We start from the raw sequence: 27,138 nt of genomic DNA on the forward strand, positions 1-27,138 counted from the left end.
ACCTAAATTTGCCCCTTCTATGCACGGTCATCTGTAAGCATGTTTTAGCATGTTAATGTTTTACTGTATTCTTACTTTATTGTATGCATGCTTGATTATTATTTGATAGTTTATTATCTAAGATTTGTAATCAGATTAATATGGTTTATTATCTATAATGTGCATAATTTTCATAATCATGTTAATAAACCTGAATTTCAACAAATAAATAAATATATTTTTTGGATGTATTTTATCCAGCTCTTCACTCATCCAACTACCTACTTAACTGAATAAACTACTTGAAACTTCAACACGGCGTCTTTATTCCTCCTACAGGGAGGGTATCAGAGGGTCTCTTAGATCTAGTAGCTAAAATGATTTTATCTGAACTAATCCTTTGTAATCTGTTTCCCACTCCATAAATGGGGAAACTCAAAAGATATGTCAAACTTCTCATCCATTGTCAGTAGCATAGCAAGGGCAGAGCGAAGGTGGCAAATGCCCTGGGTGAAAAGTGTTGGGAAGTCATGATAGGTTTATCCCAATTGCTCTTTAATGCTTACCAGCTTTTAAAAGCTAGCATTGCACTTAACGGTCAAACCTGAGAGCTGTACTGCTCCATGTGTTGTCTAAACTGCAGTAACAGCAGTTTGCTACAGTTTAAAAAAAAATCTTTCTTGCCTTCTTTTTTTTTTTTTTTTTTTTTTAAGTAAATAAAGCCTGAGTGCAGCAGTGCTCTTTCTATGGTCTAGACCAACTGTAACAACTCTAGCTTGCTACAGTTTAAAAGTAAAACAAAATCCTTTTTTTAAGGGAAACATGAGCGCTATAGCGCTCTTGGTGGGTTATAAACTATAGCAACTGATTGCCACATTTGTAGCAAACAGATTGCTACAGTTTAACAGAAATAAAGGGGTTTTTTTTGGGGGGGGGTTTGTACTAAAATGTGAGGAAGGAAGGTCGGGGTAGGGCACAGTAATGGGACTTGATTGGCTTCATCATATGAGGAGCACCAGGTACCTGATAGTGGATTTTTTTTCTTTTTTGCTTTTCCATTGAAGAGCTGAAGCAGGAAGGAGTGGGCATGTTGTGTATCTGTGCATCGGAAGGAATGAACTTTTTTTTCCTGCTCTGCAGTTGCGGAGCTGGGGGGGGGGGCACTTTTATTGGGTATGGGCTACAGAAAGCTAGTTGACATCCTGCAGTTTTGCAACTATGCCTACTGCTATCATTCCCTTTCTGTCCAAAATACTAGAAAAATGCATTCATAAACATTTCCTCAAACACCTTTTACAACAGCAAATCCTCACTTCCACACAACACAGGTTCCATCCTACCCACAGCACATGCACTGCTCTTCTCTCATTTATGGACACCATAGCAAAGCCTGGGATGAAAGAAAACTCATCTCTGCTTTATTCCTGGATTTATCCAAAGCCTTCAACACAGTTTCACATAGCAAGCTCCTATAGCATATTTCCACACTTGGGATCTCTGAATCCAATCTTTTTAGGTTAAACAGTGATCTGGCAGGTAGACAGTAATCAGTAAAATAGCTCAAAACTCCATCTCGTTTCCTACCAGTTGCCACAGGTGTTCACCAAGATTTCACCCTAGGTCCTTTCCTATTTAATATTTTCATAAATAACCACCACACTTCATCAGATAAAGCCTCTCTCATACAATATGCAGACAATTCCCCACTGATATGCTTCTCTGACAACCTCAACCACCTTCAGCAAATAATTCAAGCCTGATAAATAGTTCAGAAATACCCAACTGCTACTCAGCCCTAAAAAACAAATTACTATTATTCTTCCCCAAAAATCACACTCAAGATAAATCCAATTTTAAATTCATTTCTGTGGACAGCACATAAATTGAAACCATCTTTCATACCAAATTGCTCAGCCTAAACATAGATGGTAATCTGAAATTTGACCTTCATATTTTTAATGTCATTTAAAAACACTAAGAGCTTGGTAGGCTTTATAGAAGTAAGAACTGTCTCACTGATCCTACCAAGATAACCCTAGCCACCTCCTATATACTTCCCTCATTTCTTTATGGAGGAAATATATTTATTTATTTAATTTATTTATTTCTCCTTTGCAACCTTTGAGCATCTGTAAAAGCTAAACAAGAACAAAGTTATAATAAAATTGCTTGTTTTGCTGGCAAATCTCTAGCTCACCTATCACTGCTCGGGCCTCAAGGACCTTAACTGGCTAGAGCTACCTCACCATCTCATAGACAAGAAATTAATTAAAACCGATAGACTAATAAATAAGCCCTCTGACTGTCCCACTCCTAACTCACTTCTCCAGAACTACCTTCCTAATCAACCACTAGGACCAAATAACAAAAAAAACCCTCCTTTCTGTCTACAAGCCACACAGCACAGCTGGCTACTGCCTTTGCTCTTACAACTTGGAAAGTGGTGTCAGTTACAGTCAGATCATCACCAAATATTCAAACCTTTGAGTCCTGATTAAAATCTTCCTTTATAACACACGATTCACCTTGTGCTGTACTCCAGGCTAGTGCTTTATTCCAGCCCCTCATTAACACCTCCCTTACTCCAGTCTCCATTCACGTATCCTGACCTCCCTTCTCATCTCCACATTATTACGCTTCCTTCGCTTCTTCCCTACCATAGTCTGTACAACATAATAACTCACGTTAGGAAATTCCCTCCAGCTGTACAGAAGACCTAATCAAATCCTTACCAACACTCATTGCAGTACAACCTCCCTATTCCTCGTCTTTTTCACGATCGTTTCATCTGTAACTACTCTTCGTTCCTACAAGCATACAATAATACCAATTAAAACTGCATACCGTTGCTATTATAATGTTTGTAATATGAAAATGTTTTCTTCTTATATTAATGTAATGGAGATTTTCTTTGCGGATCTCTACTGTAAAAGTGCCTTTGGCAGCTGGACTTTCTTGGTAAACAAATGTCAATAAATAGATAAAATAAACATTACTCCTATGGCACTTCAAGCCAAAATCTTCTGACCTCTGTAGCACTACAGGTACCTTTGAATTGTCCCTGCATAATGCACTTAGCAATGCTACTTGAAATAGGATTGTGCAGTGTGTTATGTGTTTTAGAATCCTGGCCATGCTTGTTATGCAAAATATGAACTGACCACTCCATATCAACTCATAACATACTCAAACATTGTGGTTTAATGCCGTCATTTTAATCTGAAAAGCTTACATCAAACTGCATCTTGAGAAAAATAACATTTGTAGTTTTCCCTCTGTCTCTCTCTCTCTCTCTCTCTCTCTATATATATATATATATATATATATAGATACAGATACACACACACACACATGCTGTCCCATATTTCCTCACTCTTTACTTGCTTGCTCTTGGTGGAGCGAAAACAGTGACTGCTCAAAACCAGGATGAACTGTTTTGAGGAGTTTCTCCTTCCTTCTGTGTGAACTTGGAGTTAATATATAAATAAAATATATGTATAAATGCTTTCACAAGTATACTTGTTTGATTTGATTATTTCTTTAAAATCTTAACTCAGTGGATGTGATTCTGAGAAAACGTTGTTTTAGAACTGCTTCACTGATGAGCTCTAGCAATGTTACCATGATAAGAAGCAGTTGAAAGGCATGAAAGATCACTTTGAGGAAAACCTCATTAGTATCTCATGTACTCATTTGCATGTTTCTGAATTAAACACACTGCAGTTGGGACAACTGCGATGTGTTTCCTCAGCATGGGCAAAAACGCACACACACATGCACTTACAGCCTCACATTACTAACCTACTGTGGTGCTAACAGCCCTACTCATGGCATAGACATCAATGGATGTATACTGTAAAAAGATGGTACATAATGCTATCATTTTGTTCACAAATCGGGTGGTAGAAGACGTCTTTGAATTGCTCTACCGTGCTATTTTAATCTTAGCATACATTAGGCATGTTCCCAAATGCTGTATTTGCATGCAGTGATATGTATCAATACTGCTGTAATGCTGTAGCTGTAGCACTACAACAATCTTTGAATTGCTCCCTAGAAACAGGATTGCACAGTTCATTATATGTTTCTGAATATGCTCCTCCCCCACACACACACTTCATCTTGCTTCATAATTCCATTCTTTTTTCATTTATTTTGCATTTATTTACTTTCTGAACACATAACAAAGTTAATTCACAAAACTTCTATGTGAACTAAATAGTTCTGAATAAGAATTTACACAGAAACATAACTGCAGATAGCTATCCAGTTGTGTATCATCTTAAACAATATTTTTTTCTTTATTTTCACAAAACTCTCACTTTTACTCATCTATCAGATCTGTTTATATCACCCAACTCTTCTTTGAGACTGATTTTGAGACTGTGACTTTGCTCCCTTTCACCTTTTGTTCATATTTCAGTTTAGTACTCCTTGGTTTACTTTTCTTAAATGTTAATTTAGGTTTACAATCAAATTATGGAATGGCAGTTATGCAAAAATGGGATTGTCGAATACATGGTTCCCAGTTTCCGTAACATCAATCTGAAAAATGTTTGAATCCACCTCAACAAATGCTAGTGTGCATTCGCTCATATGAGGTTGATGTTCTGATTGAAGATCTCACTACAGTGGGGATTGGGAAATGTACCCTTTCCTTCACTGTAGTGCGATCTCACAGTTGGTGTACATAATATGCAGGGGGTGTGGGGGTGCCGAAAAATCACAGGAAGTCAAGGTAACCTGGGTAATGCCAATAATATCAAATTGCAAATTATCAACATTACCTCTGTCATCATTTTGAAGAAATAACTCTCTTATTTTTGACATTTATTTTCTGTGAAGTAAATATACAAAGAACTGTGATTCTTGATTTTGATAGTAAACCATTAATTTAAGTTTTAAAACATATTAGTATACCAGGTGCTGCCAAACAAAGTGCACTGGAATATAAAAAATGCCATTATATGAAGATGTTCTTGCTTTACAATACATTGAACTAAAATTATGCATTTCTGTAAAAAATGGAGTATTCACTATAACCATCTTTATTTTAAACCAAAGGTAAAAATGGCAATAATTACCCTCCACTACAGCATTGCATACACATGAATATCTCTGTATTGTCAACAAATACACATAGATGTCCTGAGTTGTAGCTGCCTTTATGTGTCGCAGATTTTCACAATGTTGTAGACCTGCTACTTAGTTGTAAAGCAAAACTAATAACAATGCAAATGAGTCTTTTTGTTTGCAAACAATGACCAGAATGTGAAAGGACAACGATCACAAAATTATAGTACTTGTTGGATTCTAAGGGAAATGAACAATGGTTCATCACATTAGGTAGAAGATATTCTAGTTAAGGGGATTTTATTGTATACATGTACTCACCTGTGAATAATACAAGTAGCTTAAAATTGTTCTTTTTTTTTCTGTTTACAGGAGGAAGATTATTTTATTGATACACAGAAGGCATTGCTTTTAGAGATTCGAAACCACAGCAAGCAAAAATCATCAGTAAAAAGAAAAGTGCAGAGATCACAGTCCTCGTCACTAAGTTAAATGGTGTACTTATGAAAGTCAGAACAAAAAACATTGCTCCATTCCCAAAGTCTTCTTTTACAAAACTGCAAATAATTTATCTTTCAGATTTTTAGTGGCATCCTCTCAACCTCAGAGTAGCTGGGTTTGAAAATAAGAAATGTTTTGAAATAAAGGTACTGAACAGCAAAGCATATATGTCTCTAATAATGATAATCCTTTTTCCTAACCAGGTACGCCCACTGGGCACATAGGAGTTTTTCAGAGGTGACCTGGGAGCAATGGCTGGTTGAGACTTGATCAAGGTCACATAGTAGGCAAATGAGAGCTGAGGGAATCAAACCCTGTATCACAGGAAGTAAAGCTTGCAACCTTAACCTCTGCACTAACTGCCAGACACATTATTCATACAGTTAACCAGCATGACTCCAATGTAAAACAGATGCTTTCATGTTTTCTTGTTAGACCCCTATTTACCTTCATATACCCCGTATCCATTTAATTAGTTGCTGCCTGCCTTTCAGTTTCTTCCAGGTGTACATAGGCATTTTTGGGCTCTAGCCTATTGAGGCCATCAGTATCAATGGGTCATTAATAAAGAAGACTTGCAAGAGAATGCATTCTCTAGGTAAAAAAATGTATATATATTTTTCAATGATTTATTTGGCAGGAGGAGGAATCATACTGTGATGCTAACATTGTCTGCATAGTTTGTGTTGATTGTGCAAAGAGACAAGCAAATAACACCCTCACATTGTGCATCATAACAAAGGGGGAACCTTCATTGTCCATCAAAGGTTCTTATGCATGGCCTGGTAAGTTAGGCCATGGCAGGAGATTGATTAACCATTGGGTTTGGACAGACATAGTGTCGCAGAGCATTGTCAAAGAAAGAGAGCCTAGACCTTCTATTAATGGTCCTGTGCAGGGAGGCACAGGTCATTCCGCTGAGTCAGGGCCCTTAATCTTCTGTTCCTGGCTAGTTCTGAAATAAACAGGACCTCAGGATGTCAGCACAGCAGATGAAAACTCCACTGTTTTTCCAGTGAGTTGCATCTCAGAAATATGGAAACATTTCTCCAGCTTGATCCATATGACAAGGAAGGAGGCAATTACTGGATGAGGTTATCCTATGTATTGACAGAATCATTAACATAGTGAGAACAGAGAAACAACTCCAGTTGATCATTAAAAAAAACACTTGTTTCAATTTCAGTGTCTAAATGTTTACTTCTTGAACTGATTCTGAAACTGCATTCATTTTATGCCCCCACCAGTTATTATACTCCAACGTATAACCCAGTGATATGGGCTGCACAGTTGCCAGTGCCTACATGAAATCAGGACTATTCTGATTATATCATTGTACTTTCATCCTTGATTTGCACTACAGAACAGTGAAACTGATGACATTTTGCAAAGCCTGTGACCACCAGCTACTATTTGCTCCAAAACACTATTGGCATAATCTAAATTAATGTGCTGGATTTTTTAATGGATATAAGACGACTTTTAAGCTTCATTTAGAAACAAGAACATATAACCCAAACTAATTTGCTTCTGAATATGGATAAAGTACCTGTGCCACAGTTTTCAAAGGTTTGTTATCCATCTGGGAATTAGCATCTCTTAAACTGTGGCACAAACTATGGAATATTTTGTGCTCTAGTGACCTCACTTGTCATTTTATACCAAATAATGCATTTTCTATGTTTTTTTTTCTGATTTTGTCCATTATTGTGGAATGTAAGGAGATGCACACAATGTGAATAGAGTTTTGTATTTTTTAATTTAAAACGAGGATCAGTCTATTTGTGGGACCAATGAATCACATGGATTAGTAATTTCTAAAATAACTTACATTTTTCACCTTTTTTTCATTCTTAATAAAGAATGATTGCTTGGCTTTTATATTCTATTTCATCTGTAGTCATCAGGAATTCATCCATTCTTCCCATTTCTACTTTTGCAATGTTTCTTCTATAAAATGGTTATCCAAATGAAATAAATCTAATTAATTCCAGTACATACTGTACAAGAATCTCCTTAAATTGTTGTATCCATACAGTCATCCTGATCCTAAGCATTGTCACAAAACAACAAAAGCAGTCCATTTGTAACTAGAACTACATTTCACTGGAGTCCCAACACTTAGGTTCACTATTCACCTTTTACTTCAAATGTGTTTTTTTAGTAAGAAAAAAGCAGCACAGCAAATTCTGTTTTTAAATGTATGCTTCTGTGCTCCTATCTTTTATTTTTGACTATTCATTCATTTTTATGGAATATGCCAATGGTATGCACTATAAGAAAAAAAATCGCTCAGACTACCCCCACAAACCCATTTAGCCATGTAGCTACAGTAAACTCTCAAACTTTGCTTTAAAAGTAATTTACTTTTACCTGGCAACATATTGATGGGGATAACAGTTTGGCTCATACAGAATCTTGACTCCTATTTCAACAAAATGAGTTACAATGATTTGTACTGAATCTTAACTATGCAATTAATATGAACTAGACAGCTATCCTTTATAACACCTTCTGATTAGAAAAACTGTTCCTGATTTCCTTGATGGTTATACCAAAAGGGTAATTAGGCTTTCGGAATGAGTTTTGTCTAGGGCAGTTTTCAGGGGGCAGCAGTGAAATAACATCATGAATATCCTGTATTTGATGCATCACAAAGACAATTATTTAAAAGAATATAAGTAGGTAGTACAGTATAATTATTCTGCAGTATGTATCTAGGTAGTATGTGATATAATTATTCTGCAGTATGTATGTAGGTAGTATGGTACAAGTATTCTGCAGTATAATGTAGGTAGTATTGTATAATTATTCTGCAGTATGTATATAGGTTGTTGTTGTGTATTTTGGCTTTTCCCAGTTAGGGGTCGCCACAGTGGAACTCTGGTCTGCTAATGATTGGCAGTAGATTTTTACGTGCCAAGTTGCCAGCCCTGAAGCACAACCTTCAACGAACGTACGCCCATTCACGCATGTCTCCACACAGAAGACGCTCTAGCTGAGAATCGAACAGGACAACGTCTTACTGTGAGGTGACAATGCTACCGCAGCACCACCACTGCAGTCCGGTATAATTATTTGGCAGTCCATATGTAGGTAGTACAGTATAATTACTCGGCGTATGTACGTAGGCAGTACGATATAATTATTCAGCAGTATGTACATAGGTAGTACTGTACAATTATTCTGCAGTATGAACGTAGGTACTACAGTATAATTATCCAGCAGTATGTACATCGGTAGTATGGTACAAATATTCTGCAGTATGTACGTAGGTAGTACGGTATAATTATTCAGCAGTATGTACATAGGTGTGGTGCTGCGGTAGCGTTGTCGCCTCACAGTAAGACGTCCTGTTCGATTCTCAGCTAAAGCGTCTTCTGTGTGGAGACATGCGTGAATGGGCATACCTTCGTTGAAGGTTGTGCGTCAGAGCTGGCAGCTCGGCATGTAAAAATCTGCTGCCAATAATTAGCGGACCGGAGTTCCACTGTGGCGACCCCTAACCAGGAAAAGCAGAATGACACAACAACATCAATGTACATAGGTAGTACTTTACAATTATTCTGCAGTATGTACATAGGTAGTACAGTATAATTATTCAGCAGTATGTACATCTGTATTGTGGTACAAATATTCTACAGTATCTACATATGTAGTACGGTATAATTATTTAGCAGTATGTACGTATGCAGTGTGGTACAATTATTCAGCAGTATGTACGTAAGTATGTTACAATTATTTTGCAGTATGTACATAGGTAGTACGGTATAATTATTCGTCAGTATGTATGCAGGTAGTACAGTATAATTATTCAGCAGTATGTACGCGTAAGTAATATGGTATAATTATTCAGCAGTATGTACATAGGTAGTACGGTATAATTATCTGGCAGTATGTAAGTAGGTAGTACGCTAGAATCATTCTGAGCTGTAAGCCACTCATTCCACATTTAGGGACACACTAAAGTTTTAAACACAGTCTATTATGTTCACCATACTTAAACAAATGTTTAAATAATTGAGTTAATGTTAGGGGTGCACTCCAAATAAACTCACTCTATCCTGCTTCAGTATACAGTGTCAGTGATGCAACAGGCATCATACTTGCCTTTGGTGCAAAAGGCTTTTAGTTCTATTCCCACACCAGGTAGGTCAGCTGTGGACACTGTAGTGCAGTATAATGGGGTGCTATAGTCCTGACTGAGCTGTCCTTTGGATAAGCCATTAAGCCAAGGTCCCACAAAACTAAGTTGGTAGCAGCTCTGGTGAATATTAAAGATCCCATGGCACCATTTAAAAACAGTAGAGGTCCTTTATTATATATAAGTAGTTACACATATTTTCAAATATATACAAGTTAATACACTCACATGTTTACATATTTACAAAAGATTTACATCAAATTTTCATTCCTTTATATTTTCAAAATTCCCATATCACATGCATATAGACCCCCACTCCTTTTTCCATAACCATCACTTAATTTTTCAAACTGTATTGGTATTACCCATTTTCCATTAAACAATCTCATTCAATCTTTCATTCCAAATAGTCCAGATAATACAAAACACTTTTTGTCTAAATGTTTAACATGTCCCTTACCTGTGCCCTCGTAAAATCCATATTCAATCATATCCACATTTAACTGTTGATAATCTTGAATTTCTTTCAACATATTTTCTATTATTTTTCCCAGTGTTTTCTTACTCTTCTACATGTTAGAAAAACATGCTTTGCCATTTCTATTTCACTACAAAAAATACACATGCTTTCCTCTCACTGGCAGTCTATTTATTTGTAATCTCCACAGAAAATCCTGGTATTCCACATTCTTCATACACCATTTATTCTTTGTTTTACAAATTTTATTTTTTTCTTCTATCAAATGCTTCCATGGTTATGTAAAATAATGTTCTATCATTATGTTCTTATAACATTCTCTTCTGTTTTCTTCCACTGTTTCTATATTTAACTTTCACATCTTTATTTTGTCTTGATACATTTTTATTTCTTCATTTATACTTTCTCTCTCCTTCTTATTAAATTTAATTAGATTCAACACTCTGTAATATATTATCTTTAATATTTTTGCTACTAAATTACTTTTTTCCATTTAACTATTGTAGCACCCCACGCAAATTTAAAGATGCCCCATAAACTATAGGATTCAGTAAGCCCAAACCACCATCATCCTTATCCATATACAATACTCATCTCCACAATGGATTTAATCCTGAACCCCAAATAAATCTAAATATTAACTCAATATACTGTTTTTCCAAGGTTTTTGGCATCATATATATTTTATCCAGCCATATAGAATTTATTCAGTGCATCATTTCCTATATGATGATCTGTATCTACTCCATATAATACTAATATCTTTTAATTCTTGTAGAATTTTCTCCCATTGTTCCTTAATCACACTAAATGATCCAAATTTTATTTCTAAAACCGATGTTTCTTTTACTCGAAAATTAATTCCTTTCATCTTCTTTTTTGACCCAAATCCTTTACTTTTTTCTCTATTTAATGATAGTCCTATATCTTGCAAACTGTTATTCACATTGAAAAGCACATGTTCCATCATTTTACTTTTCATAGCCACAAGAATAATATCATCCACATAAGAAGTAATAATTGGATATTCAATGCCATTACTCTGCATATATTGTGCCTTTTCATTTTCCATTTATTTTTGACTATACACTTCATAACTATCACAAATAAAATTCTACATATTTGACATCCTTGTTTTAAACCCCTATTCATTTGTCTCTTAATGTAACCAACCATTTATGAAAACTCTTATTTTACTATACCTATTCACTGATTTAGTCACATTACGTATCTGTTTACTTAAACTGCATTCTTTCATTAATTTTCATAATATATCATGGCCTATCATATGAAATGCTTGATTTATATCCCCTACCAATACTTTCGCTACATTATTCTCTTTTTGAATATCATCTGTCATTTCTCTAACAATTGTTAATCCTTCCTGACGTCCTTTTCCCTTAATACTATAAATACTATCCTCTAACACCTTAAGTATCTTACTTTCTATGGGTCTAGTTTATGCGCTCGAAACACAAAAAACCCAAATCCAAATAGCGCGACACAAAGAGCGTACCGCAAATACGTCAAATGTACTAAAGCACAAAATTTAAAACCTCGAACCGTCATAGTCGGCCAACCCACCACTCGCAACACACTATCTACCAAAACACAATAAAAAAAACACATACATACACTAACCAAAACCCTACGTCTAACCCTAAATTAAAGCACCAAAACCCTACTGCTAATCCTACACAAAACCCCACATACACAACTATCTATGCACTATCCTTAACCCCTCCCTAACCCTAAGGTCCGTAACTACCGCACACTTCCCCTATGGGGCTATACCCAAACAAACTAAATATTCCACACACACACACACTTAACAAAACCCTACACTAAATCTTACATACATTACCTACACAAAACCTTACATACACTACTTACCTATGCACTTACCTTGACCCCTCCCTAACCCTAAGGTCCCTAACTACTGCACACTTACCTTACGGAGCTATACCGCAGATGGGCCAGCTATGCAAATTCAATATTTACACTTTCATGGTTTTGTTCATTCGACGTATTCACGGTTCGCTCTTTAAGTGTCGCACTACTTGGATTCGGGTTTTTCAGCTTTCGAGCACATAAAGTAGACCCCTTTATATTCTATTTTGTATTGTTTTCATAAAGAATTGACCCAAAAGTCAGGGATCTGGGTACACATGTAGACAGTAGCCTTACCTGTGACCACCACGTGGCCACAGTGGTGAGGAAATCCTTTTATGTTGCACAACTTATAAGTAAGGTCAGGGAACCTAGGTCCAAAGAGGTCATTATCCTACTGTACTCTGACCTTATCAGACCAATCATAGAGTACAATGCTCCTTTCAGTATGTACCAGACCAGCCATATGCAGCAACTAGAGCAACCGAAGAGGTCAAAGAGTACCAAAAATACAAGGTCTAGGGACCTGAATTTTGTCTGTGACTTAAACAAAACATGCTAGAGAGAGACAGGTATGTGTCCTAGAGTCTGCCTGTCCTATGGAACAGGCTTCCTATTCATGTGAAACTGAGTTCATCTATTATCCAGGTTAAGCACAACCTAGACTAGTGGATGGGGACTAGGAAATTTACACCAGGCCTGGCACCCGTGCCCCTTATGGTCAGAGGTAGCTTATAAATTCCGGAGTCCTTTTTGGATACAGAACATCATTATTCATAACTATGCTTAGAAAGCCAACCCCCCCCCCCCCCGGTTGTTAGCCTAGTAACAATCTATGAATCTATAAATCTGTGAGTCTATGAATCATGCTAGGATATGAATGATTTTTTTTCATTTTCTGTTTTCAGTATAACATTGCAATGCCAACCCCCAGTCCATAACCCCGTTATGTAATACTTCTGAAATACACTTAAAGAACATTTCTTGCAGAAGAAGTTAACAGTCTCACTATCAGTCTCTGAAATTTAATGTTCACTTTCTTTTGTGTTTTGCATTAAAAAGTCATAATGGGATATCTATTCCTTGTATAGATTTCTTTTTGTTTTTTTCCATAGTTTCCCAGAAAAGTCTCTAGTCCTGCAGCTGTTATAAAAAGTCACTATATGCCTCCTTTTTATCAAAATAAATGCTCTTACCTCTTGAGCCTTTATTCCTAATGGAACAATTACTGTGTCCCCTAACTCTTATTTGTCCAATTCCTTATTTTCTTTACCTTCTGTAATATATGTACTACAACCTTCTGTCTTCCCAGTTCCTCTGTTCTTATATTTTCTTATTTCTCCTCTTTCTTCTCCTTCACTATTTCTGAAAATGGTTTCCTTTTTAATTCCTCCACCTCTCCCTTATGAATCCTTTCCATTGCTTCTCCCCACAATAAATCATTTCCACACTCTGGATCATTTTCTTCAAGTAAGTTAATCAATAAATCACCCCAACTGGAGGGTTGTAACCATAACTCCATCTTGCAATCACTCATCTTCCTTAGAATTGCTAAAACATTCCTTTTGAAATAAGTCTTCCAAATCAAACAAAACCTCCTCTAATTACCTCCCTATTTCAGTCTTGATCTTCTCTGTAGAGCTGGCATTTGCCGCAACTCCTCACTCTCTCTCTGCCAGACTGTGCCGTTCTCCCAGCTGCCACTTTACCGAGATGGAATGTACACACGTACATGCTCACTGGACTTACAGACTGCAAGTGCGGTAATGAGTAGGGGGATTTCCCCAATGCCATGGACAGATTCCCCTAGTACTATAAATACCATCTCAGGTCACCCTTGCAAAGAAACTACTAGCCTAGATGATCTAACCTGGTCAATAAAGGATAAATAAAAAAAATATTGTTCTATGATCTGAATACATAGAATGAGTGTTTTTTTTTTATTTTATTATTTTTTTTATTTTATTTAACTAAAAGCCAAACTCATGACAGTGTCTTGGAATTCACTTCCTTCTGTAAACTCAGATGTGCAGAGTATTAAAAGAGACATGAAATATACTGTCACCACACGTTCTGAGAACATGAATGCTAAGATATGACCAGGAGTGTTCCATAGCTGTAGTAAAGTGTATCATGACAGAGCTATCAGACAGTAAACACTGAAGGTGTAAGTTTTTAATTGTCTTCACTTCATGTTATTTCTTATAATCTGACTTACCTCACTGTCAGAGCTCCCTGGTGAAGAATAATTATAGTCCGTTACTCTTTATTCCTGTTGTCATGATAATTACCAGGGAATGTATTGCATGAAGTCATGCTATCAAGTGTATAGGTAGGTAAATGCACACTCAGCCAAGAGCAATTTTTCTAACCATTTCTTATAAATGGTATGAAACAAAGAGCCCTGAAAATCTTGATTTTTCTAAACTAATGTCTGCAGTACACCATACATCTATACACAACATGTATAAAGACAGAAGCAGTCCTGTAACATTAGTCTTGTTAATATTACAGGGGCAACAGCTGATGTGTGCATTTCTTATGTTTAGAAAAGTCAGATTTTGAAAGATATCTGTATGTTTTAGTATTAGATGGATGTGGCAAAACTATGATGTTTGAATATAAAGCAGAATTATTGGGCAATGCTATTGAATACAGTTATTACAACCAGAGACCTAGTCATTATTTTTAACTGAGTAGAATGCAGAGAAAATTATCACTGCAGTACAATTTAAACAAAAATTTGAAGCTACTTGTGGCAAACCTGCCTTAGCTTCAGTAAGGAAAGGATATAACATCTAAACTAAATAATTAAGCAGATATTTTTAATAAACCAAAGAAAAAGACAAGAGAACATATTTGCATTACAATAGTCAGATCAAAACTGCTCAGCTATATTTCAGAGGTCTATTAATGCATGTAGACTTTAATCCTTTAAGGAGATCGCTAGCCAGTATTTATCACTAAAACAAAAAGGTCATTGCAGAAAGCTTACAATTTTGAAATCATTTTCATTAACAGATAATAATTGTTCTGATTTGAGATGCCATATACTGGTTTCAATAAACATTACCAAGAAAAAGTAGCTTAGGTACAGCTGTATACTGTAATGGCAAAAAAAATTAATGAGCGCTGTTCACTTTTACAATTGTGTGGATGTTACAGGACAAGTGTATGTCCTTTATATGTTAACAAGCAGTTTTGTATTATGTTTTGCCAATATTATGGCTGCTCATGAACTTATTTTAGAAGAGATTAATTTTTGAATAGACATCTATGATTTAAACTGTCAACATGAGTGGAATCATTTCTTTGCAAGAGATGTTGAAATTATTTAAATATTATGCAGTATAATCACTGTAAGTCCCATACATATTACATGTTGTATTGCATTGCCTGCTTTACAAATGTAGTAATACGTTCTTAGCTTTAAGTAATATCCTGAGAAGAAAACATGCCACATGCAAAATGCAGTCAGACCAAATAGTCCATGCCTTAAAAAAATCAATACATAAATAAATAAGCACCAGCACAAGTCTCATTATTTGCTTTTGTTAGTTGGCTATTCTTCAGAAACACAGGGTCTTCAAACCCAGCTGATGTCCGTAACCATTCATTTCTATATGGCATCTATTACAGGGTGTTTCAGGTACCACACAGTGAAAACTCTAGCTTGGCTACATTTTTTTCTCTGTGTAGCCTTTTTACTCATATATATATATATATATATATATATATATATATATATATATATATATGTGTGTGTGTGTGTGTGTGTGTGTGTGTGTGTAATATATATATATATATATAGAGAGAGAGAGAGGGGGGGGGACAGTATGCATGCACATGCATTATTCATGACAGTGTTTCAAAGGTTTTAAAATTTACACCTTTATTAATTTATTTATTTATGTTTTTGAATTAGTGAATTCTGAGTAGCCATTACTTATTTTTTAGCAGAGGTCCAGTACAAGAAAATTTCCATAGAAAATGTGCAATATGAATACAAAATACAAATCAAATAGTTTTGGGGAAAGAAAAGAATACAGATTATCCTGATAAAGTTATCAAGACTTTTTCTCTGAGCTAAGATATTTATGAAAATACATATATGGCACGTAAGGATGATGATACGAAACAAAATTCCTGCAAATGTCATGTATAACCAGCTAAACTAATAAGCTATTAAGCAAAAAAAAGATGAAGTACAGCACAGAAAAAGGGAAAATATAAAGAAAGTAAGATGGGAAAAGAAAGTATAAAAGGTGAATTAAAGTAAAAGACCAAGGGGAAATAAGATAAGGGTTACTAATATGGTCATTACATTGCCATAACATAAAACAGAAGGGGGGGGGACTTTCTTAAAATACATTTTAAAACTAATTTGGCATTATTGACATGTCACCTTATTCTGCAATTTAGAGTAATATGATGCAATTAAACATTTATTAAGCTCATGCAGGAAGAAATGCTGTGAAGGTTAAGTGTAGCATATGAATTAGAACCACCACTCCTCTTTTAGAGTCATCGTGATGACATCTGTATGACTGACTAGCAGTAAATCAGGCAGCTTTCTTACAATGCTGTTATACTGAAGTTAAAGTAGTAAACTGGACATTAGTGAATATACTGGAAGCGCAAAAAAGGCCTAAAAGAAGGATGAATCTAGAAGTGATATGTTTGAACATCTGACTGCATTTGAAATTTAGAACACTCATGCAGCTATCTGCTTTGATGTAAGTAGCATACATTTAGTCTTTAGTTAGTTAACTAGTTAGATTTGTTAACACGAGTAGAACTCTGATCCAAAATGATCTATTTCAAGCTCACTTTGGAGAAAGGAAACACATCTGTAATTCAAAGCAAAAATGTACAATAACAATAAAAACATTGCAGTAGTGTAAGGAATAGTCATAAGAACGACAAGGAAATTATCCAGCCTTGTTGTACAGAGGAGTAAAGCCCTTAATGTGCCCCAGATGCCACGTGTTTCATTAGTGACACTGAGCATATTTAAACTTCATGTATGCGACAGTCTTGGCTCATTTATCCAGACCTGCTCATCATTTGGAAATGATGCCAGACACTTTGAGTGATTTTGTGTACATCTAAAGCCATCCGAGGCTAAAAAAATGAACCTAAGTATAATTTTTGCACTCGCATTGTTTATTTTCATCTACTGTGAAGTTCTACTGTGATATTTAATTGTTTTTCTGCAGTTTTTCAAACTTCAAGCTATATTTTCAAACTGCTGTTTTGTACTAATTACAGTGTATCTAGAGAATTGTTAATTCCAGGCATCTGTTTGTTGTTTCCTCACTACTTGGGCTACAATGCAGTCATTTTACATTAAGGGTGTCTAAGCCTGCACTCTTGTAACAGGACAGGGCTGATTTCACTCATCTGAGCTGGGAAGTAGTGGTAGAAAGATCATTGTGTGCTTACCTTATTGGCCTCTGGGCTTAGTTAGTGTTAAACTTGTTTTTTTCTGAGTGTACTTAAGCCTCACATTTGCGTGGAGCTGCTCTTCATGCAGAGGCGGTTAGTGGTGCCTTGTATATGAGCAGATACCAGAAGTTGAAACTTCCCTATAGAACTACCTTGGAATTTTACCCAAATTCTGCGGTATGCACCAGGCATGCAGAGGCAGTTAGTGGTGCCTTGTATATGCGCAGATACCAGAAGTTGAAACTTCCCTATAGAACTACCTTGGAATTTTACCCGAATTCTGCGGTATTCACCAGGCATGCAGAGGCAGTTAGTGGTGCCTTATATATATGCAGACACCAGAAGTTGAAACTTCCCTATAGAACCTTAGAGTTTTACCTGAGTCCAGCAGTACTCACCAGGCAACTAGCTTCTGCAGTGAGCATCACTTACACATTCAGTTAGAACTATTTAGATCTGTATTACCTTGTCACAGCATCCAGGACTATCACTGCTCAGTGAGTATCTGGTTTGGGTGCTGAGCAGCATTGCTGGTTAGGTTACCTGCAGATTACATCAAGTAAGCACCCCCCCTTGTCTGATTATAAACACTCTCCATTCCCATCCCTGGCAAGTACAGTAAGACTGGCAACTATGGATGGGCACTTTCCTACCATCTCTTATTCCAGCTGGGTGGATAAGGGCATACTGAGGTAATGTAGTAATTGCCTTATGTATATTGACAACTACTTAATTTTCCAACAAACAAATACAGTATGTGAGAAATGTACTTACATAGTCACTGAAGGCCAGACTGTCACATACAGACACAAAATGCAACAAACAGGTTGTCAGTAACTCACACATACTACTCAGTGCACCAACTAAGGACCATACACATAGACCTATATATACAGAGATACTCACACGTAACCTATCCAAGCCTCAAAGGCCTTTCAGACATAGTCCTCAGAAACTTCACACGCACACAAACAAAACACAACAAATAAAGCTGCATCTCATTGTGTCTCAACTAACAAGCCCATAATGCAAAACATTTCACAACCAAACATTCTGCTCATAGGTGACTCCACTGAGACACACACCAGTGCCCCCCTCACAAGACTGGGTAAAGATAAGGTTACAGTTAAGTCCCTGCCAGGGGCCAGGATCTGGCAGATCATGCAAGCACTCAGGTCACTAATTCCTAAGTACCAGTAGGACTTATTCATAGTCCATGTGGGTGTAAATGACCTGAGATGTACTTCCATGGACTATATGAACAGAGGCATGATTGAGCTCTTAGAATATGTGTCACAGGCAGGTATGAACCTAATATTGAGCAGCAGTATACCTTCTCCAAGGATGATGCTACAAAACAGACATAAAACAATCAGCTTTAAAAATTGGTTTAGCTAGTGGTGTCATTTCAAAGGGGTCCAATATTTGTCAGCCCAGGAGGACATGGTTGACAAACCATGCTGCTTTGCCAGGGATGGTCTCCACCTATCACCTCTATGCTTTTGGATATTGGCAAAAACATTATTCACCCTTATATTGCCTCTTTTAGGCATTGCCCAATAGACAAATCTTCCAACATAACAAAAGCTACTGAGGATAAGCTATAGGTGTTACTGCTCAGTGCAAGGAGTCTCAATAAGAAACTGCACTCCCTAGAAGCTCTCCTCTGCCTGGAGAATGCTGACATCTGTGCAGTTACCAAAACATGGTTTAAAGCCATGAAAAGCACTCCAGCAGTGCATGGCTATAATGCCTAGCATACATTTGTTTACCCATTGAATGTGAAAGAGTGAAAAGTGGAGGTTTATCTAGCTACATAAAGGATAATCTCACCTCATGGCTAGATTCCAAATCAGGAAAACACAGAAGCCTATGCAACGGAGAACAGAAAAGCCCTGTACAACCAACTGCATAGAAATGGCAGTACTGAACTAAAATAAGGCCAGGTCAAACTGCAAAAACAAGACTCACCCTGGTGCACCCCTGGTCTTAATAGTTTGCACAACAAAAGAGAGCAAGAGAGAAAATACTGCCCATGTGAAAGAGGGAAGGCGCACAACAGAGCAATAAGCCCCTCATTAGTATAAGCAAGTGAATCAGGGAACTAGTCATGTCTCTGAAACCAGCCTTTGAGGTAAAAATAGCCTCCAAAGCTAAGGGTAACCATAAGGCATTTTTCAGTTATGTCTGCAATCTTAATGGCAACACCCAATATTGTGCAGAATCAGTTATAGAGGTCATCTGCTATACACTCAGTCAGAATATATAGCAAATCTGCTAGCTAATAAATTCAACTCAAATTTGACTTCCACATCACCCCCCAGTTCTCCCCCAAGAAATACCCTCCACCATTCCTCTGCCAATTATCACCAATGAGCAGGTAGCCACAGCGCTCTCTACAGCTAAAAGCATGGCATCAGTTGGGCCCAACGATATCCCAGGTTGCCTCTTAAATAGCTTAAATCAGGACCTATCAGCCCCAGTAGGATCTCTATTTAACCACAGCCTCCAGGCCGGCTTTGTTCCGATAGAGTGGAGAACAGCTACAGTCATTCCTCTGCATAAGAGAGGACCATCAACTGGCCTAGGAAATTACAGACCCATAAGCTTGACTAGACGTGTGTCTAAGGCCATAGAAAGGATAATCATTGACTTGATAAATAAAGATATAGGAAACGTCCAAACACTGGAACTGACCCAGTTCAGCTTCATCAAGGGCAGGTTATGCCTACTAAATCTGGTGGACTTCCTTGAGAAAGTCACTAAGGCCATGAATGAGGGTAAAACAGTGCATGCTGCCTACCTCGACCTGGCCAAGGCATTTGACACAATCCTCCACTCAAGTATTATAAGCAAACTCACAAAACTGGACATAAATCCCTATGTCACCAGACTGATAGTCAATTGGCTCAAGGACTGGGCAAATGTGGTTAAAGTGGGTGATTCAAGTTCCAGCAAGAGGCCAGTTACTGGTGCTGTCCAACAGGACTCAGTGCTGGGACCACTCCTGTTCAGAATATACTTCTTGGACTTCAAGATCAATGTGGAAGACCTCTGGATGACAAAGTTTGCAGACAACTGCAAACTGGGGGCAACCACTGAATCCCCCAGTGGTGTAGATATCCTTCAGGAGAGTCTAAATAAAGCAAATGACTGGTGTCAGAACAACAGCTTGAAACTAAATGTGAAGAAATACATTATCATACCCTTTGGGAAATCAAATACAACTGCTAACTACAACACTAACAATACACCCCTAAGAGTAGACTCAGAGGTAAGAGATCTAGATGCACAATTCACATGATGATAGTACCCTGAATTTTGACTGTTACTTGTCCACAGTGGTGAGGAGGTCATTCTATGCGACACAATTTATAAATAAAGATATGGCATTCAAATCCAGGGAGATTATAGTCCCTCTGTACACAGCCCTCATTAGACCTTGATTAAGCACTTACAACAGCTGGATTGACCTCAGAGTTTCCTCACTAAGAACATACAGGGTATTAGCAACATGTCCTATGTGAATAGACTGAAAGTTATTTTTCTTTAATCTGTCTCCTATCAACTATCAAAGGGTGACGTGTGCCTGACCTACAAGGCACTTACAATTCCAGCCTTGATGGAGCTGCTACATATCTGCAAAACAAACAGTTTGAGGGTCACCTATTCTAGGGATCTAAATTTAGTCAGTGAGTCAAGCACAGCATGCTAGAGAGACAGATATGTGTTTCAGAGATTGCCCCCTTCTTTGGAATAGGCTTCCCATTCACATTAAACAGAGTCCTTCCCTGGATTTCTACAAGACCAATCTTGATACTAATCTAATGGGGAGGCGAAAGCCAGCACTCTGTGGCTAGGCTTATAAATGCCCATGGGCAGATAGCCTAGTACTTACCTATGAACCTATGATAGATGGATGGGGAATCGAAAATTCATACCTGGGATGGTGCCTATGTCCCTTATGGACAGGGGAAATCTGTAAAAACTGTAAAATCTGTAAAATACACAATGCAAGGACACAAGCCTATGCCATCCTCCTGCCCCTGGGGGCCATATACTGGGTAAAATCGGGTTATATTGGTGAGGCTTGTAAAGGCTCTTGATCTGTTAGCTTAATAATCTCCTATGAATCTATGAACCTATGACACTGGAAAAAGCAGAAGAGGGGAGGATATAAGTGAGTGGCCGATGCCGGCTCACCCATCTTGGAGGGAGAGAAGCTGCTATGGTTTGCTGCAGTAGCAGCATTACGAACCTGGTGAGTTCCATACTGCAAGCTGTATACTGCTTGACTGGCAGGGCACTCATATGTGGAACCATGCATGCAGATAGCAAAGGCAGTGATTGCAGAGCTCACAAGGCTGCTGCAGGGTGTGAGGGGGGTTAGGGCATAATCCCCAACAACAGTATGATGCTGTGTCAGACTTCTCAATCTCCTCACTGGCCTTGGTCATGAGTCAAGTTAAGCCTAGAGGAGGAAAAGGTGGATTCAGTAGACCTAATGAATTAAGAACAGAGTTGATGGCAGTTCATTGTAAGCTGCAGGGAGGGAGAAGGATAAAAGAACAAGAAGGAAGATGGGAAAACAGGTAAAAAGAAGGGTTACAGAAGGAAAATGTGAAAAATGAAAAGAAAAACATTTCTCTTGAGTAGTAAGCCAGGGCTACAAACCCATTCTTAAAAGATGCTAAAACTGGTTTCAAAGTGATTGACAACTTCAGCAAGCAATGTTTCAGAATAAATTACAGAGTAATTTATATAGTGATTGACTTTAGAGATATCACAATACGCTGATATATCATTAACAAGGGTAGTAAAAAGTAAAGGACTCTGTACAGGACATTGAGGGATACTGATATGAACCCTTTGAGGTGAGCACATTTTTTTTTTCATTTTACCATCTGTATCCTGCCTTAAACATAACTAGCAGAAGGAGTTGATCCTGGCAAATTTGTGGCAGAAGGACAAAGCACTAAAAGTGGGAGACAGTGAAGTGTTTGTGTAGAATGACTACTCACTGTATACCAGGTAGAAGAGGAGTATATTTATTCCATCATTCAGGCAATGTGGAAAGCAGATGTGAAATTCAAACTGTTGTACCCAGTTATCTTCAAAATAGTTTCCCTGGAGGGCCAAAACCATTTTTTGATGAAGTACATGCTAAGGAAGAAATATAAAATGTGTCTAACAAAAAGCAAGCTATGAAACAGAAGCAGATTTTGCTTCTTGTTCTCCTGGTAATAAAGACCACATAGAGACTGTTTCAGTGAAACCTTTTCCAACGTTTCAAAGGAAAATGCTTGAGAGAAGAAAAAACTTGAGCTGACTAGAAGAATCAACAGTACATTGGAAATGAATCAGAGACAGGATTTGGGAGATGGAGATGAACTAGAATAAAACAAGAAAAATGGAAGTATTGGACTTCCTTAGACATTGTTGAATTTATAGAGGGGTTTAAAGCATGTGCCCTACTTCACTTCATGTCATTAATGTTTGGAGAATAAAATCAGTAGCTTGAAAATTGACAAATGTAGAATTATGAAGCAATAATTATATTTGTGAGACATGACAGAACAAGGAAATCTGAAAATATTGAACTTTTTTGGGCTATGTTAAACTTGTAGAGGACTCTAAAATATATCCCTTACTGGATGTCAGTAATGTTTGTAAAAATATTCACGAGAGGGGAAGAGGAGGGAGAAAGTTAACAAGTAAAACAAGTGTTTTTCTTAATGGTACTATTTTAATAGTGCATGATTTTCTTTGCATGCTATAAAGTAAAGTTTTCTAAGTTATTTTAAGTGTAATGGGGATACTACTGTAAATAGTTGCTCCTGTTTTTTTTTCTTTCTCCCTTCTTCTCTTTCTTCTTGTTTAGTTTTTAAAAATGTAGGCACTGCAATGTGTAAAAAAGAAATTAAATCTGGTTAAAAGAGTATGACAAAAGAAAAAAAACAGTGTATTCTTCTCATTCTTGCATAGGGGAATGACTGGTTTAAGGCCATTAACTTAATCTAGTAACAAGTTTTCAAAGAAAGAAACTAAATGAAAAAGAATATTGAATATTACAAGGATTTTTTCTAGTAAACAAATGTATGCTTGGCAGTTTTGTGTCTAGTTCTCATGTCTCTAGAAGACAATCTGATAAAGAGAAATGGCTTGGAGAAAATGTTTTTTTTGAATGCCAGTGGTTTCCCAGATAACAGAGTTATAAAGATAAGACAAAGCCAGACAGCACTTAGTAGAAGCACAGACTGTACCATGCATCATTGCATATATAACATTTCTTTTAGGTTATCTCAGGTCTGTGCATGTGGCTGTCAGTTTGGAACTGCTGTTCCTATTAGGAGGGTAAAACCTCAATATTTGAAGATGTACATAGTTTTGTGGGTTATTATTAAATTAATGTTTTTTAGGGGGTATTAGGGTGTGTCTGTATTTTTGTTTCAGGGCTTTCAATAAAACAAAAAGTTTTGTAAGATGTAACATAGGCTCAAATGGAGATGACAAGAAACATATGTATAAAATATTAACCTGCTAAATAGCATATGCATGTAACACAAAAGCTGGAACTAGATATTTAACAAAAAAGCTGTTCTACATAACAGATGTGAATAATAACTTTTCAAAAAAAACATGCTTTCTGTAATGTCTTTAAACATAAATGGCATCACAGATAATTAAAAAAAAAAAAGAAAGAGTAGTGAACTATATTAAAAATGTAGAGTGCAAATAGCCATGCTACATGAGTCACACTTGGATAGAACTGAACATGTAAATTTGATAAAGAAAGGGTTTTCAGGAAGGATATTCAGCAGAATACCTGGGGCAGAGTAAGAAAGGAGTATTCATATTAATTGCAAGAAAAGCTCAAATAGTGATAGAAGAGGATAAAAAGATAATAATGGTAGATTTGTAGCACTAGGGGACTACTTACAAGGGAGGAGGATTACAATGGCATGTATTTCTATTCACCTAAAACTGATGTAATGGAGCTTAAGAAAATTCTGGGAGAAATAATCAGTTTTTAGCAAGGAATATTACTTATATGTGGGGTCTGGAATTTGATTTAAAACAGGTAAAATGTGTCTGGAAAGACCAGCAGGGAAAATATTACAAAGGAGGGAAGATATTTGAAGAAATTTATGAAAATATTTGGCATGGAAAATGTGAATTCAGTATTAGGAGTTCGGAGTCAATTTACATATTATTCCCCAAAATACAAAAACTGGGCTAGGCTAGAGACAATTTACATTTCACAAGAACGTGTGCATTTAATTGAAGGTCTTGATATGCACCCAATAACTATTTCAAATCATGAGCCAATAATAACTATAATAAAAAGATAGGATAATGAAATAAAAATGAGACACTGGTACTTTTCCACCTATCTGTCGAAAAGAGAGGAATTTAAGGAAAAGGTAGTGGAAATTATTCAGGAGCTATTAGAAAAGCTAAAAATTTCTTCTGAAAATATAGCTAAGGAGTTGGATAAAATTAAAGTGGAGTTTAAAAATAGTATGGAAATAATTGAAAGGGAGATATGGTTAAAAGTAACAAGAATTATATATAGGGACTGACAGATGTTAAAGTATTGCAAAATAGGGGAAATCCCAAAGAACAAGAAGAGGACCAACTGCAGAATGCTAAACAGAAAATAAGGGATTACTTCGAAAATATGCATGAGTTTAGAAAGATTGCTGGTAAGCAACTGTTTTTTGATAATAACTCTAGACCACAAAAACTTTTACCACAACTCAGGCAACAAAAAGTAGAAAGTGCTCCCTGAGTCGTTAGACTCAGGGAGCCTTTAATAAGGAAGAAAATAAGGGATCATGTAGAAGTATTAGAAATATTTCTGAAATTCTATGAAAGTCTGTATAAAGCAGAGAAATATGGAAATCAAGAAAAGGTACAAATGGAAATGTTTATGAGAGAATTAAAAAGACCAAGATTAGCGGTAGATGAGGCTCAATTACTAGCAGTTAGGATAGGAGGAGAGGAAATAAAATTGATGATGTATAGCCAATCTATAGGAACGTTCCCCAGGAATAGATGGTATTCCTATGGAAGTTTGGAAGCTAGGAGGAAAAAACTGATAAAGATAAGAAAGGTTTTGTTAATCAGCATTTTAGGATCGAGGAGAAGTACCAATATGCTAGAAGAAAGTGGTGGTATCTGTAATACCTAAAGAAGGTAAAGATCCATCAGATCCAGCTTCATACAGGCCCATTTCAATTCTAAGCCATGATTATAAATGTCTATAATGGCTAAAAGAATGGCAAAAGTGATGCCAAAATTGAGAGATATGGATCAATGTGGGTTTGTGGAGGGGAGGCAAACATTTGACATTAATAATCCAGAGGGAAGCACTATTGTTGGTGGATCTTGATGCAGAGAAATCATTTGACAGAGTAAGCTGGGACTATATGAGCAGGACAATGGAAGCATTTGCATTCCCTGATAAAATTATAAGGTTGATTAGGAGGATAGATGAGGGATCAGAGGTGAAAATTAAAGTGGGCAGGGTCCTCTCTGACAATTTCTGCTTGAGCAGAGGAACCAGACAGGGGTATCCTCTTTGTTATTTGAATTATATTTAGAACCATTGGGAAAGAAAATAAGGAACTCAAAATTCAAGGCTATAATTGGTACAGTAGTCAAGAAAAGCCGACTGTATTTTCAGATGATATAATTTTATACCTGACAAAACCAGAAAGGGACATTACAGTGTTGTGGAACATTTTGAGACAGTTTCAAATCTTTTCAAGACACAAAATTAATTAAGGCAATAGCGGTAACTTATGTACCCACACATGAATTGGTTCAGCTATATCCATATTTATGGGACATGATAAAATGGAATATTAAGGAGTATGGATTAAAACTGATTTTAGTGTGGCAGCTAAGGATATGAGGGAAGAGACTAAACAAAAGATGATACAAAAACTGAGAAAATGGAAGCTCTGTTATATGGATATGGATGGTAAGATACAAGTAGTTAAAATGCTTTTATTTCCTTTAGTCTTATACACAGGTCAGGCATATTTTTATCACCGGAAAAGAAGCTGTGGATAGCAATTAATAAACAGCTGAAGGATTTTGTTTGGGAGGGGAAGATGGCAAGAGTCAAGTGGTATAAGCTGATTCTTCCAATAGAACATGGCGGATTGGGATTACCCAATTTGAAGGGGTATTTCAGAACAACACAGTTAAAGCTCATATACATAGCACAAGCAGAAAACTATAATTCTGATTGGAAAGGGATGATGATGAAACAGGGCAGAACCTCAAGAAAAGAAGAAACTGGGATTTTGGATGTAGACCTTTAAGGAAAATAATAATCAAACAGAATATTCTTCTTCTTTCAGCTTTTCCCAGTTAGGGGTCGCAACAGCAGATCACCTGTCCGCTCATGATTGGCAGTGAAGTTTTACAGTGTCGAGTTGCCAGCCCGGCACCCAACCTTCCACAGAAGGCACAAACACACACACACACATGCACTCATGCCTAGGGCCAATTTAGAGTGTCCAATCCACCTACAGCATGTCTTTGGGATGAATCATACAGAATATTATATTCATAAAGTAGCAGAAAGTATAAGAACTAAGCCAACCCGGGA

The 27,138-nt window shown here is 36.8% G+C and overlaps 1 protein-coding gene across 1 annotated transcript in view; it reads left to right on the top strand.

The window, feature by feature from the left end:
• The window catches only part of LOC122804663 (protein phosphatase 1 regulatory subunit 37-like), a 1,708,176-nt gene extending 1,700,814 nt beyond the window's left edge, over window positions 1–7,362 (top strand). The window contains exon 11 of the mRNA XM_044074645.1: window positions 5,425–7,362. Within this exon, the coding sequence (XP_043930580.1) occupies window positions 5,425–5,544 (120 nt within the window). The 3' untranslated portion in view covers window positions 5,545–7,362. The remainder of the gene's footprint in view (window positions 1–5,424) is intronic.
• The last annotated feature ends 19,776 nt before the right edge of the window (window positions 7,363–27,138 follow it).

This window comes from Protopterus annectens, chromosome 6.part0, assembly GCF_019279795.1.
Source record: "Protopterus annectens isolate FY-2018-M chromosome 6.part0, PAN1.0, whole genome shotgun sequence".
NCBI lineage: Eukaryota > Metazoa > Chordata > Ceratodontiformes > Protopteridae > Protopterus > Protopterus annectens.